Source organism: Pteronotus mesoamericanus, unplaced genomic scaffold (genome assembly GCF_021234165.1).
Source record: "Pteronotus mesoamericanus isolate MK-2021 breed Mesoamerican mustached bat unplaced genomic scaffold, CSHL_Meso_final scaffold_1186, whole genome shotgun sequence".
NCBI lineage: Eukaryota > Metazoa > Chordata > Mammalia > Chiroptera > Mormoopidae > Pteronotus > Pteronotus mesoamericanus.
Window position 1 is genome coordinate 10,853,365 of NW_026555302.1, and position 13,478 is coordinate 10,866,842.

Below are 13,478 nucleotides of genomic sequence, written 5' to 3' on the forward strand. Positions count from 1 at the left end.
AGGTGCTTTGCCAGGTTTCCGTGGAAGAGTTCGGCTTCGAGTTACTCAGTAACCACAGCAGGGACCTCGCTCTGCTGTTTGTTCCCGCCAAGGTCTGGCTCTTGATTCCAAGAAAAGAACAGCCCGATGCCGGGCAAAGGCAAGGACCAGCTGAATCACCTGCTATGGCCGAGGGTCCGGAGCACTTCCAATATTATTACTCACCGTGAAGGAATTATTTAAGAAAAGGGAGGCTGGTTGAATGCTCCCTTCCTTCCTCTCCCTGGCTCCCCAAACGGACCCCGAGCACAGCGACACGCAGACAGTTCCTCTGAGCTCCTTCCGACCTCTTCTCCACTCAGCACAGAGAAAACGGATGCTGCCGCGAAGTGGAGCCTGACAGTTACCTGACGCCGGTCCTTGAGGCCGCCCACCCCCACCCCCCTTGAAATGGCTACATGTCACCATGAAGAATTGGATTTAAATATGCTTTTACATATTGAGACGTGCACGGTTATTAAAACATGTTACAGAATACTGATGGCACTGTGTGTCTGTGTGTGCGTGTGTGGAGACAGACAGACAGACGGACAGACAGACAGGCCCAGGCTGGTTTGCCCTCTGCATACAAGCCCTTTCTTCCCTCCGTCATCACACCAGACTGAGACGCGCCAACAGGAGAGGGATCCGGATCATCAGACTGCGGACAGCGGGAGGCGGGGAGCACCGTGTGCGCAGGGTGCGACCAGGCTCGGGGGAGGGACCCTGACAGACCAACTGAAAACCGCAGTCGGAATGTGCATCAGAGACAGATGTTTTCTAACAAAACATGGGTGACCAAAGAAAAAGGTGACGGTCCCTGGGCTCATTTCTGGACCCTGGGTTTTGAGGGAATCAGGGAATCATGAACAGGCTTGGCAGAGACCACCCAGGGAGGAAGCTGAGGGCGACGCGTCCTCAGGCTGGCCCCAGGAAAACAAGAGGACAGTGAGCGTTCACCTGGATGCTGTCTCCACAGCCAGACAGGAGGACGAGGGTGCGAATCCCAGCTTTCTGACTGGGGCAAGTTCTAAACCCTTGAGAACTGGGCATAATAGTGTCTTCCTGACAAGAGACTTACATAAGCTAACGCCTGTAAGGCACTTAGTGGATCCTGATACACGAGGAAGTAGATTTAAAAAAAAAAAAAATACGTGTGTGTGTGTCTGTGTATATGTGCATGTGAATTAGCTTGTTTATGGTCGGTTCCGGTCACTAGCATCTTGCTGTATGAGGGCAGGGACGATATCGCATTCACCATTCTACTCCCAGTGTTCAGAACAGTCCTTCGGTCCTTGGCACAACCGTGTTCCTTAAATGTTAGATGAATTAACCAAATCCTATCACATGGCACTTGGGTTGTCTGTAGGTTTCCGTTTAATGTCACGTGCCACTCAGACGCTCCCAGCTCACAACGGGAAAAGGAAATCACCGCAGCCGCTTTTTGGTAGCCGGTGACAGCATGAGCTGACGTCTGCACAGCCAGAGCCCTGGGCACACTCATGTGCACGACTTCGTCTGGCGAGCGTCTTCTGGGAGGACAGTAACTGGCAGCCAAGTTTGGTGATGCATGAATACGTCACATTCTTCAAAGTCCTGAGGTCGTCTGGCCCGAGCATGGGAGACAGGGCCTGCAGGACTGTCGGGGACATTTTAGGAGCTGCGCACATCCTTCGCAGCAAGGTCCCGTTGCCCAGAACTGACTGCAGGAGGGGCTGGAGGCAGAACTTAGCTGTGTTCCCAGGAGGAAGTGTAACTGTATTAACTCTAACAGCAGACTAATGGATGATCTTTAATTCTTAAAAGTCCCTGAGAGCTCCGTACTCTGTGCCCATCTAAGATTTAAAAACTCTGCCACAGAGGGAGGCTGAGCCACACGACCGCGACTAGACAGCGAGTGATCACGTGGCAAAGCCGGGGCTTCGCTCTGGACGTCCTGTGATTCTCCCGTCACTTGGGGTATTAGAAATTCCAGACAGTATCAATCATTTCGATGGGGCTGACCTTCTCATGACTTACCTGTGCTTACACATCAGCTTGGAGTGCCTAAAGGCCTCGGCCTAGAATATTTTCAGTCCATTGTTGACAGACTGTGGTTTTTCTTTAGTGCTCAGTCCTATTTGCTTTTTGATCTTACCAACCAGTATTTCAAAATATAAGAAAAAGAGTTTTGTTGTATTATTTTTATTATCGAAAAGTACTTTCTTCAATAAGAAAGAGAATGCAACAGGATTTTTTAGATGTCCTAGAATTCTGTGATAACTGGGTTCTTTTCTATATAAACATATGTAAGTACAGCAGGCATTTAAAAGGGTGCCTATTATGATGATCATATTCAAAGATTGAAAGAATTTGACCTAAACGCATGTAAAGGCGTAGTTAAATGGCAGATGCTGGCGCCTTGCACAGCCCTGGGAGACTTCTGGCCGGGCCAGGCCGACCTGAGCTGTCTCCCCTTCAGACACTGAGCTGGTCACCAGTGGGGGCTCCTAGTTCTCCTTTGGCGCTGCCCGTGACTCCTGTCCCCACAAGCCGCTCTAGGGTACATGGTCCCCTCTTGTTCCCAGTCAAGACCCTATGGAACAGGCCAGGTTCAAAGACAGAAAAAGAAATTAAGGTTCATAGTGACATCTTGCTCCCAGCCCGCCTGTCCACCCCGGCCCCTACCGTTCCCCACTTTGTGGTGCAAAAGGCGCCATCCTATACACACTGCTGGGCCGCTTGCCTTTTCCCGCTCTGCTACCCTGGAGCTCGTTTGTAGCAGTACCCAGGGAGGACCCCCATCCGTGCGACACGTGACACAGTTTTCCAGCGAGCGATGGACGCTGGTTGATCCAACCGGTCTTCTCTTTGCTGGTACAGTCAGGCTGCGGTTGGAATCTCACTCACTCACGCAGGCAGCTCTGTGGGGGATGCCCCCCGGAGTGGGGTTTCAGCTCTCAGGCCTGTACAGCACCACGCCCCCTCTAGGGAGACCTTGGCTGCCACCCTTTCTTAGGTGGCAACCACCCCCTGCTCTCATCACCTTCTGTCCCCTGGTCCTGTTGTGTTTTTCTCCGTGGCCTTCATTCTTACCTGACGTGTCGTGTGTTTGTTTTGTGTGTACTGCTTTGCTCTGTGAGGGCTGCTTGTCCTCCCTGACCGGAGTCCCCAGGCCCAGTCCCCGGGGGCACGGGTGCACTCCCGCGTTTGCTGGACGTCAGAGGCTGAACAGGAGACTTTTCGACTGTCTTTGATGTGCAGTGACGAGGAGCCTCTGAGCAGCCCGAGCCCTCGGCGCAGTACCTGGTAAGTGTTCGCTCTGCACACGGGACGGAGACCTCAAGGGGTCCGGGGTCTAACGCAGCCCAGGGCGCGGGTGCGGCTTCAGTCCCGACAGAGGTCTCCCGTCTAATGATTAGGGAACTCTCTAGAACTCCTGTGGCTGGACCAAGGGCAAGGAGCTCCAGTCACACAGAGGGCGCTGCGGGTCTCGCCCAGCTACGGACGCCGTCGCAGCTGTCCTGCGGTGCGGTTTCGGGCTATTCAGGAAGAGAAGAATAGAAACGGGCCCTTCACCTCCATTGGTTTGAGTTTATTTAGTCTCCCCAACAACTATAATGAGTAAAAAATTACAGCACACACCAACCGTGATTTGGTTTGTTTGCTTTTAAAGCATTTCGGCAGTTGGGCTTTTAGCTGCCCCGCACTCTGTCTCCTGAGCCCCCGGAGGAATTGTACGCGGTTCCTCCCAACCAGCGCAGCCACCTCAGACGCATTGTCCGCATGCCCCCGAGGCCCCTGCTCTGGTCCCCTCCCGTGATTTCATCTGTGGATACAGGTGTGACCACCGTGTCTCCTGGTCTGGGTCATGGATGTGTCGGTTTAGGAGCCTGAAGGTAGCACCTTGTTCCAGAATGTTCCTTTTCTCCCCACTCTGATTATATGCAATGGACTCTCCCTTTCTCTCCCTTTCTCTAGGGAAGCCTGTGAAAGAGAGAGCATCACGCTGAGCAGGTAAAGGCTAGAATTTCTGGATGCTCAGCTCATCTAGTTATATTTACCTATTTTCTATCTCCTGGTTTGGTTCACTGGAGAAAAAAAAGAATCCTGCAAACTTGTCCTCAGCCAAGCATTTTCTGCCCAGAGTTGCATCTGTGAATGTTCTTTTGCCTGTTTGGTTATGACGAAGAAGAGAGTGAGGGAGGATGGAGGAGAAAGGCTGGCTTTGCTTTCCCTGGACCCGCCTGAACTTTAAAACTTCTCCACTAATTAAACAACGCTGGGCCCCACGCTTTGCTTAACCCTGGCTGCTGGTCATCAGCCTTCGACCTCCGTCCTCCCCTCCTCCCCTGCCCCTCCCCCACCCCAGCCTCTGGAAGCTCGGATGTAGAGGAAGGAGCCAGTTTTCAGAGGATTTGCCGCGGATCACACGACCGCCACCTGCCCGGCCCCGGGGAAGAGTAGCCACCATGTTTTCCGGAGGGACAGGACCTGGAGCTGCTGGGAAGAGGTAAGGGGGCGAGCGTGCCCTTTGCGTGCCCTCCCTGGGTCTTCCGACCTCGCAGGAGCCACGAGGGGACCTCCACACCTTCGAGGAGCCTGGGCCCTCTCCTGGGGGTGACCACCAAACCTTGGGGGCCTCCCAGCAAGCGGTCCGGGAGACCCTCCGAGGGGCAGCCCCGGCCGGCCGTGCCTCCGAAATGATGCAAATTTCATCTGCGAGGACCTCCTGGCTCCCTTTTCGCTCCTCCCGTGTGGCTGCCCCCCTCCAAGGTCTCGGTGACCTTTGACCAAAGGCCCGCAGCCCTGTTCCCAGTCCTCGACACCACATGTTCCCTCCTTGGTCTGGTTGCCGCAGGGAGCTAGACGGGAGGCTGTGGCTGGACCGCCTTCGTTTTTCTTCGTGTTTAATGGAGCTTCCGGGGCCACCCAGCCCCCAGTTGCATTTCCAAATGCGGCTGAGGGACAAAGTGGGAAACAGAGGCAACAGATGGGGAGATGAAGGGCAAGATCCCCTCTGCGCGTCCTCCCCCGCCCCCCGCCCTCCTTCAGCGCCTCCACGGCTCTCCCGCTCTGGGCTTCTGTTCTCCGCTCGGCTGTCGCGCTGGCCTCAGACGCCACCCTGAGCAAGTGCCCCTGAGCTGCCCGCAGCTGCCGGCAGCGGCAGCCTCGCACGCGCCCAGCGGACTCCCCAGCAAAGCCTGTCTGCCCTGCGCACCCGTCTTTCCCTGCCAGGGGAAGGCTGAGAAGGCTGGTGCCCACATACACGCTCCCCGCCCTGGACCCAGGGACCCAAACCAGCCGGGGGAGGCCCTGGCCCTCCCCCACCCCCCCAGCCACAAAACCCCAGGGGAGAGTTTATCTCTTGGTTTGCTGCATGGGTGTCCCAATTCTAATCAGCCAAGCTCATGGGCTCATTGTTTTAAAAAGTGAGATTCGTTTCATTTACCTTTAGTGAACCCATGTTGGAAGCTGTTAAGATTTCCCGGCAACAGGAAAGGATGAGGCCTGAACGAAGGCAGGGAGGGAGCAAGGAAAAGAATCAAATCTCCGTCTGAATAAACGGGGCAGGGCAGTGGGGGACGGGAATCAGGGTGACTCCCAGGTCTCTGGATTGGACCCCAGGGGGCTGAGGGTCCCCTCTGCTGAGCCGGAGGTGGTGGAATGAGCGGCACGTGTGTGGGGCGGGAATGAGTTCAGCTCGGTCATGCTTCACTAAGGCAAGCGCAGGGCGTCTGGGCGGGGCGTCCCGCAAACGCGAGGCTGGAGCGCCCCGCCGGGCTGGCGCTGCCGATGCGGGGGTTCAGGGCCCGGCCAGCGCCCCTGGCCACTCGTCCCTTCTTACCCCTCTTGTGTTGCTGAAATCTCTCCGCCGTGTCCACGGGAACGCTTCCAGGCCTTGACCGCCCAGGTTAAATTCTGTCCACTCCCGAGGCCTCCCCCGCACGGCTCCGCACGCGGCCCCGCTGCCGCCCCCACTCTCCCCCGGGCCCGCAGCTCCCTGTCCGCCCGCATTCCACAGGCGCCCGCCCCATCTCACCCACTGGGAGCTCTGCGCTCTTTGTGTCTCCCCGCATGGGGCCTCAGGCGCGCAGTACTTCTAATAACCACCAGCTGCTTCAAGAGTTGATTCCAGTTTCAGCATGAACTATCTATCCACCTGCGAGGAGTCCAGGACTGGACTCGTCCCGCGCCCCTGTGCTTTGCGAAGTCCGAGGCCGCACGGGCAGGCTGTACTGTCTGTGCTTCGCCGGGGCAGCCCTGTGACAGACCGCGGGCACGGGGGTCTCCCAGCCCAGCTTAACTCAGCTTTCTGTCCCCCAGGAGGGTCTGTCTCCTCTCCTTGCTGCTCCTTGGCCTCTGGGGCTGTGGGACCTGTCATGGGAGCCCTGTAGAGGACATCTGCACAGCCAAGCCTCGGGACATCCCTGTGAACCCCATGTGCATATACCGTTCCCCAGAGAAGAAGGTGTCGGAGGATGCAGGCTCAGACCAGAAGATCCCCGAGGCCACCAACCGGCGGGTCTGGGAACTGTCCAAGGCCAATTCCCGCTTTGCCACCACCTTCTACCAGCACCTGGCAGACTCCAAGAATGACAATGACAACATTTTCCTATCGCCCCTGAGTATCTCCACAGCTTTCGCTATGACCAAGCTGGGGGCCTGCAACAACACCCTCAAGCAGCTGATGGAGGTACAGCCCGCAGCCTCCTGCCCGCCCTCGGCCGGGCCTTGCTCTAGAGCCGGCTGGAGACGCCAGGAGCTCTCCACTGTCCCGCCTCTCTGTTTCTTTTCCCTTTTATCCTTCCTACCCTTGATTCTCCTTTCCTCCGAGCACACAACTCGGAGGCGCTCCCAGCTGAGGCGGCTCGCGGTCAAGGCCGATGCCCCTGCGCTCCTGGCCCATGGTCCCAGGCTGCCCCAGCAGACCCACCGCCCTTTTCTTTTGGCTTCTACAGGTTTTTAAGTTTGATACCATCTCCGAGAAGACATCTGACCAGATCCACTTTTTCTTTGCCAAACTGAACTGCCGGCTCTATCGAAAAGCCAACAAATCCTCCCAGTTGGTATCAGCCAACCGCCTCTTTGGAGACAAGTCCCTTAATTTCAATGAGACCTACCAGGACATCAGCGAGGTGGTGTATGGAGCCAAGCTCCAGCCCCTGGACTTCAAGGTGGGTCACACATGCCACCCCGACCTCGGAGCTCCTCCTTCCCACTCAGAGGCGGAGGAGGCGAAGCGGGAGCCAAACGAATGGAGCTGTGCTAGTTGAAGGCTGGTAGAGGGGCTGTGAGCCAGAACGCCCAGAACACTGACACGGCCTCGAAACCTCAGAAGTCAGTTGTATCTACGGATTGTAGCCATGCCCTGAGAAAGTGGTAGACATAATAAACCCTTCACTTCACCTACCAAGTTCACACATATACCAAAAGCTACGTGGGAGATGCCAGCCCTACAAGATACCTTAAGTGTTTTAAAGTTACCATGGTTAAGTAAAGTTGGCGTACGGTGTGTGTTACATACTCCCCTTGCAGGCTCAGGAAGCCCCGGAAGCTATCAAGTGTCTGAGAATCCCGCAATCACGATGTCTAACCGACTTTAATTCAAGCACCATTTCCTAGGCTTTTCTGACCACACGAACATCCCTCCTGTCCCCTGCCCCCCCCTCACCGATTAGCTTCCCCCAGCACATGGGGGGACCCTGAACTCACGTGAGCTCCCGGCACTGTACTGGACACGCGAGGCCTCCCCACTCCGGGGGAGGGTGACGGCCTGGCCACGTGGTGGGAAGGGCGGAGGGAGGCCAGGGGGACTGAACCCCTGTCGGGAAACGGGGACAGCATCCGGCCAGCACAGGTGGGCAGGTTTGTTCCCGTTCTCCTTAGGGAAACGCAGAGGCGTCCAGCGCGACCATCAACCAGTGGGTGGCCAACAAGACCGAGGGGCGCATCACTGACGTCATTCCCCCGGATGCTATTGACGAGTTCACGGTTCTGGTGCTGGTCAACACCATTTACTTCAAGGTATTGGCCTCAACCTTCGCAGAGGCCTTGTGATGTGACCTGCAGCTGGCCTTACCTCTCCGAGAGCCGAGAGTCCGAAGGACCCTTCCGGGCTGATCACATGTAGGGAGGAGGGGGAGGGGGAGGGTAGTGGGAAGAAACAGGCCACTGACCCAGGAGGGTCACCCGCGGAAGGCAGGCACAGGTGCCCACCCATCCTGGGCCGTGCTCCCTCGGCCCAGCGCCCCGCCCCCAGGGTGGGGCCCAGGGGCGCAGCCCTTCACTGCTACCGGCAACCACTCTGCTGCCTGGGGCTCTGTCTCTCCGAGAGTGACTTGGGTCACATTTCCACAGCTTGCGTTGCCCCTGACCGTTCGCAGAACACTTTGCCATTTATTAGCCCTCCTGTTCCTCCTACCATCACAAACGGGGCCTTGGGCCACTGAGACAGGTTCCTTCGCTGAAATCCAGACTCTCGCGTTTCTGACGGCGTGAGCTTGGCCAGCTGCGAGCCCCTCTGCTGCCCGGATTTCGGCATCTGTAAGACGGTGGCGGTGACACGCCCACCACGCAGGGTTACTGAGGGGACTCAGTTAGTGCACGTAGAAGGCTGGGAGCAGAGCCTGGTGCATAGGAGCGAGCAGTAGCTCCTAAGGCTGCAGATGAAGACCGGTCACGCAAGGAGTTACATGACTCGTCCCCGAATCGAAGAGCCAGAGGATGGAGAGGAGTGGTACAACTCAGAAATTCCAAAGGAGCGCCTTGGATGCCCTCCCTTTGAATAGGGACATGGCCGGGACTCCCCCTGTGCCGGGCAGGGCTCCCGGCCCAGCCCCTGGCGTTGCTCCGTGTGTGTGCCCGTCTTCATCCGGGCAGAGCCCAGCAGTTTGGAGGGTGGCCTTTGAGAAAGAGGCTGGGGGGAGACAGGAAGCAAAAGGCAATTAGATTTAAACTGAAGAAGAGACTTCTGAAGAGGGCCAGTAGATTTGGTTGTAGTTACTATTTTTCTTGTTATAAAAGCAAATAGACAGTCGCTGCTAAAATTCTGGGAAATACAGAGAAGTTCACAGAAAGAAAACCCTCCTGAGCCCATCACTCTGTTCATCTTTTCACGCAGACCCCTCCGGCCGGTTTTCCTGATAAGCTACGGACATGTTAATGTACTAGAATAACGTGAACATGCCCAGGGCAGGACGGTCTTCTTGCTTTGTGATTCTCCCACTGACGTCTTCTTCCAGGGCCTGTGGAAGTCCAAGTTCAGCCCTGAGAACACAAGGAAGGAATCTTTCTACAAGGCCAACGGGGAGTCGTGCTCGGCGTCCATGATGTACCAGGAAGGCAAGTTCCGCCATCGGCGAGTGGCGGAGGGCACCCAGGTGCTCGAGCTGCCCTTCAAGGGTGACGACATCACCATGGTGCTCATCCTGCCCAGGCCTGAGAAGAGCCTGGTGAAGGTGGAGCAGGAGCTGACCTTGGAGGTGCTGCAGGAGTGGCTGGACGGGCTGTCTGAGGTGATGGTGACGGTCCACATGCCCCGCTTCCGCATCGAGGACAGCTTCAGCGTGAAGGAGTGGCTGCAAGACATGGGCCTTGTGGACCTGTTCAGCCCAGACAAGTCCAAGCTCCCGGGTGAGTGGAGAAAGGCCTTTCCTCCCTTCTCTGCCCCCAAGGCAGCCTGACAGAAGGTGGCGAAGAGCCGGGAGCTGCCCCAGCTGGCTTCCCCTCCAGCTCTCCTGCTTGCTCAGGTTTCGCTTCTGGCAAAGGGGGAGTGGGCGCCCCCAGGACCACGGGCCCAGCTGGCAGGGAGGCCTTTGAGTCTGTCCCTGAGAGAGGAGATGAGACCAGGTAGAGAAGAAGTTGAAAAGGCACCAGAATGCACAGCAGAGAGGCAGGTGTGAGGAAGAGCTGGGGACATCTGGGTTCCACAAAGAGGCAGGGCTGACACTGGGCAGCCCCTCACCCGAGAGTCCCCAGGACCCACGTGTTTTCCACTTGGACAGACACAGCCAAACATTTCCCAGTTGGGATGTTTCAGTCATGATGTTCAGTCGATTTGGTTCTTCGAATGGACCATCCTTTAAAAATGTGCATGAGAATATCTTTTTTCAAACATTAGTTTACAGTGTTAGGGAACTGGGTTTCCCTTTAATGGGATGGGATGTCTTTAAACTAGATCTGAAACCAATCCCTCTCTTTAAAATGTTGCCAGACTGGAAAGAAAGACATTCCTACCAGCTGGAGGGAATTTTTCATTAAGAAGAGTCCCCTGCCCCCCTACCCCACCCAAAGCTGAAGCGTGAGACCAAACCCACAGGAGCGAGGCTGAAGGAGCCCAGCGCCCTTTATTGCTGTTAATGTGCATGTATTTTGAGGGTGTCATTAGGTGAGCCTCCAGGGCCGCTTCCTATTTTTCAAAAAAGCCCCAAAGGACCTCTTTGCTCAAACTGAACTCCTTGCTGCTGGCTGAAACCGACCTTCTCCCGCGTCGTCTCCCTTGTAGGCATTGTGGCCGGAGGCCGGGACGACCTCTACGTCTCGGATGCGTTCCATAAGGCATTCCTTGAGGTGAGTACACCTCCTTGGGCGCTCTCTGCTTTTTCATCCCATGTCGCTTTATGGCTCGTGCATCAGTGTCTCGTGTGGTTTGGAACGTCGGGGTTCTTGCTCCCCGGCTGTCACAGGAGAGAGAGCAGAGGCGTGTACGGCAGGAGACGACTGTGGAAGAGCCACGTTGCTGGTGCCCCTCAAACCCCAACACCGTAGCCCCTCCCTGGGAAGGCTGCTGCCGTAGAGCCCAGCCCCAGAGCCCTGGGGTCTAAGTGTTCCACCCGCCCTCCCACGACCTCTCCTGAGGCAGGTCAAGCAGGGACACAAACGTGAAGGCCAAAGTGACACAGGGAAGGGAGCCAGCAAGGGCCCCCGAGAAGGGATTTCGAGAGGGGTCAGGACAGCGTGAGCTCATGGGAACCCAGGGAGCAGTTTCAGGAAAATGGAAAGCAGCTTATAGGACTGCAGCGTGACCCCGGGTTCCTTTTCCCCGAGGCATTTGGACAGGATAACAGGGATGCAGCCTAATGACAGGCAACAGGAGCACAGGGAAGGGGGGCCGGGCGCTGGGAGTGCGGACAGCTTTCTGAAGTGCAATCCCGAGAGCCAGCGCTCTGGGCTACGTGCAGGTAACGGAAAGCTGGCGGGTGAAGCAATGTATTCCCTCTCCCTGGGACTCTTGGCGAGCATGAACGCACACTAGCAGGGGGAAGCCTGGGGGTCTACGGTGAGGAAAGCAGTTCAGTGTTCATTGCTTGCCCCGGCGTTGCCCCAGCTAAGGCGCCCACGGGACCCTCTGCTAGAGTCGCAGCTGTGGGAAGCTTGTACACTTCTGGTTCTCAAACGCATACTGAACCGGGGACCACCAGTGGCCTCCGTTGTCGGGAGGCTGGACTCTTGGCGAGTCCAGGATGGGGCCCAAGAATGTCAATTTTCAAAGCTCCTCAGGGGATTTTTGATGCACAGCCAGGTTTGGAAACCACTTATGTATACTGTTCTTTGGGGAAGCAGGCTGTGAGGGGAACAAGACAGGCCAATGTTAGAAAAGGTCGTAGGATCAAGGCAATCGGAAAGCAAGAAGGCCATGGCCGAAGAGCGAGGTTGCAGCGCCCCCGCTCAGTGGGAAACGTGCGGTTAGGAGAGGGGAGGAACCAACGGGCAGGCGGAAACTGGCTTAACTGCGATGAGAGTGAGAAAAGGGGAGCGCGCGGAGAAACGGAAGGCTAGCGTCCGAGAGAAGGGCGGTGTGTGATTTCAGGGGCAGGGCGGTTCAGAGAGATGGCTCGTTGGAGTGTAGCCACTGGACTGGTTTGCTTACGTGGAGCTGAAGGGAACGCTCACTGGGTTTGATGAGGCGGAAGAAATGGGAAATCTGCTTGTAAATGTGGTCCCAGGATGATCCCGGAATAGATAGCATGGGGAGACGGGGGTGGGTCAGGCGGGGATAAGCGCGAGAGGCATGGGGAGACCACCCACAGCGAGCTCCACGAAGCTGAGGGGTCTGACGAGCTTGCATGGGGAGGCCAGGACAGAGGTGCAGTGATATTCTGGGTCCCCACGACCAGCTGTCCAAAGGCGTCTCCATCTAGGCGGGGGATGGTTCTGCTTATCAGCACACTGCGATGCCACCCTCTCGGTCTATCCCGCCAAGGAATGCTCCTCTCACCCAACCAGAGCGCCCTCTTCTCCTGAGCCCTAGGTCCCGAGGGGCTGCTTGGGGTAGTCACACCCGGGACCCTGATGCTCCAACAGTGAGGCCGTCTCAACCGCAGAGCTCCGACCTTGGGTCAGAATCTCTCAGCATCGAGTACAGAATAACCCTCGTCATCCCGTGTATCATGGTGCCAGCCAAAAGGGGGCGCTGTCTACCTCGAGATTTCTACTTCCGTGGTTGCCTAAATGGATCCAGCCACAGGCGCGGGTGCATACAAGGGCGTACATCAGCACCCACTGGATGGAAGAATGAGGAATAGTAGGGTCCCGCAGGGAACCCGGCCTGGCCCGGGCAACAGCCAGCACGTGGAGGGCTGGCTGTGTCTGTGCGTGATGTCCCGGTGTCTGAGGGACTGCAGAGTGGCTAATGCAAGAGTCTGTTTCCTCTCTGGCCCACAGGTAAACGAGGAAGGCAGTGAAGCAGCAGCTAGTACCGTCGCCTTGATTGCTGGCCGTTCGCTGGGTGCCAACAGGATGATCTTCAAGGCCAACAGGCCCTTCCTGGTTCTTATAAGAGAAGCTGCTCTGAACACCATTATCTTCATGGGCAGAGTAGCCAACCCTTGTGTTGACTAATGTGTTCTTAGTCTTTGCACCTCTTCCTGTTTTGGTTTGTGAACAGAGGTACAAATAAATACGATTGCTCCCATCTGCCAAGTATGAATGGACATTGCCGCCTGAAATGAAGAGGAGGAAAGGAGAAACTGACAGACGTGCTGCTGGGCGTTTGGTAGAATGATGCTTTTCATTCTCTCTACCAGGGAACAGCAGGGGGCCAGGACAGCGGCGGGTGCGGGGGCGGGTGGCTGTCTCAGTGCCTTCCCTGACAGACGGCAGGCATTGCAGGGGGCAGGGGGTTTGGACTCTCGGCCTTCCCACCTAACTAAAAAGACCCCAAAATTGAAAACGTGTTAACCTCTATGTACAGAAAAGTCAGAGACTCAGATCTGAGTATTAAACCGTTTAATTCTCAAACCACTCACATGCATAATGTTCTTTTACACAGTGTTAAAATAAAGAGGAAAATGTGTTTTTTATACAAACAGAATTTCAAGTATACATTAATAGACTTTTCAGATTACTAACCAAGTTGCTAAGATTTCATTCACATTGTTCTTAAAGCTGTTCAACGAGAAAGCTTTTGCTAAGCTGCTTTAAATATGTTTATATAAACCCATATCTTCACTCTTTTCTCTGAATCTCCCTCCCCCAAC

At 56.0% G+C, this 13,478-nt stretch overlaps 1 protein-coding gene across 1 annotated transcript; it reads left to right on the forward strand.

Annotated features, from left to right (window-relative positions):
• The first annotated feature begins 3,197 nt into the window (after positions 1-3,197).
• Positions 3,198-12,913, forward strand: SERPINC1 (serpin family C member 1). The gene is made up of 9 exons (XM_054587745.1): positions 3,198-3,306; positions 3,979-4,014; positions 4,370-4,510; positions 6,325-6,694; positions 6,960-7,175; positions 7,888-8,025; positions 9,243-9,633; positions 10,505-10,569; positions 12,664-12,913. The coding sequence occupies exons 1-9, from the start codon at positions 3,254-3,256 to the stop codon at positions 12,838-12,840; spliced, it is 1,587 nt and encodes a 528-aa protein (XP_054443720.1). The 5' UTR covers positions 3,198-3,253; the 3' UTR covers positions 12,841-12,913.
• Positions 12,914-13,478: the final 565 nt, after the last annotated feature.

Bases quoted from the DNA above. Each gene is read 5' to 3' on its own strand.
- SERPINC1 (XM_054587745.1), top strand. From the start codon at position 3,254: ATGTGCAGTGACGAGGAGCCTCTGAGCAGCCCGAGCCCTCGGCGCAGT. The intron at 4,511-6,324 runs GTAAGGGGGCGA...TCTGTCCCCCAG, and splicing joins CCTGGAGCTGCTGGGAAGAG to GAGGGTCTGTCTCCTCTCCT. The intron at 6,695-6,959 runs GTACAGCCCGCA...TGGCTTCTACAG, and splicing joins CCCTCAAGCAGCTGATGGAG to GTTTTTAAGTTTGATACCAT.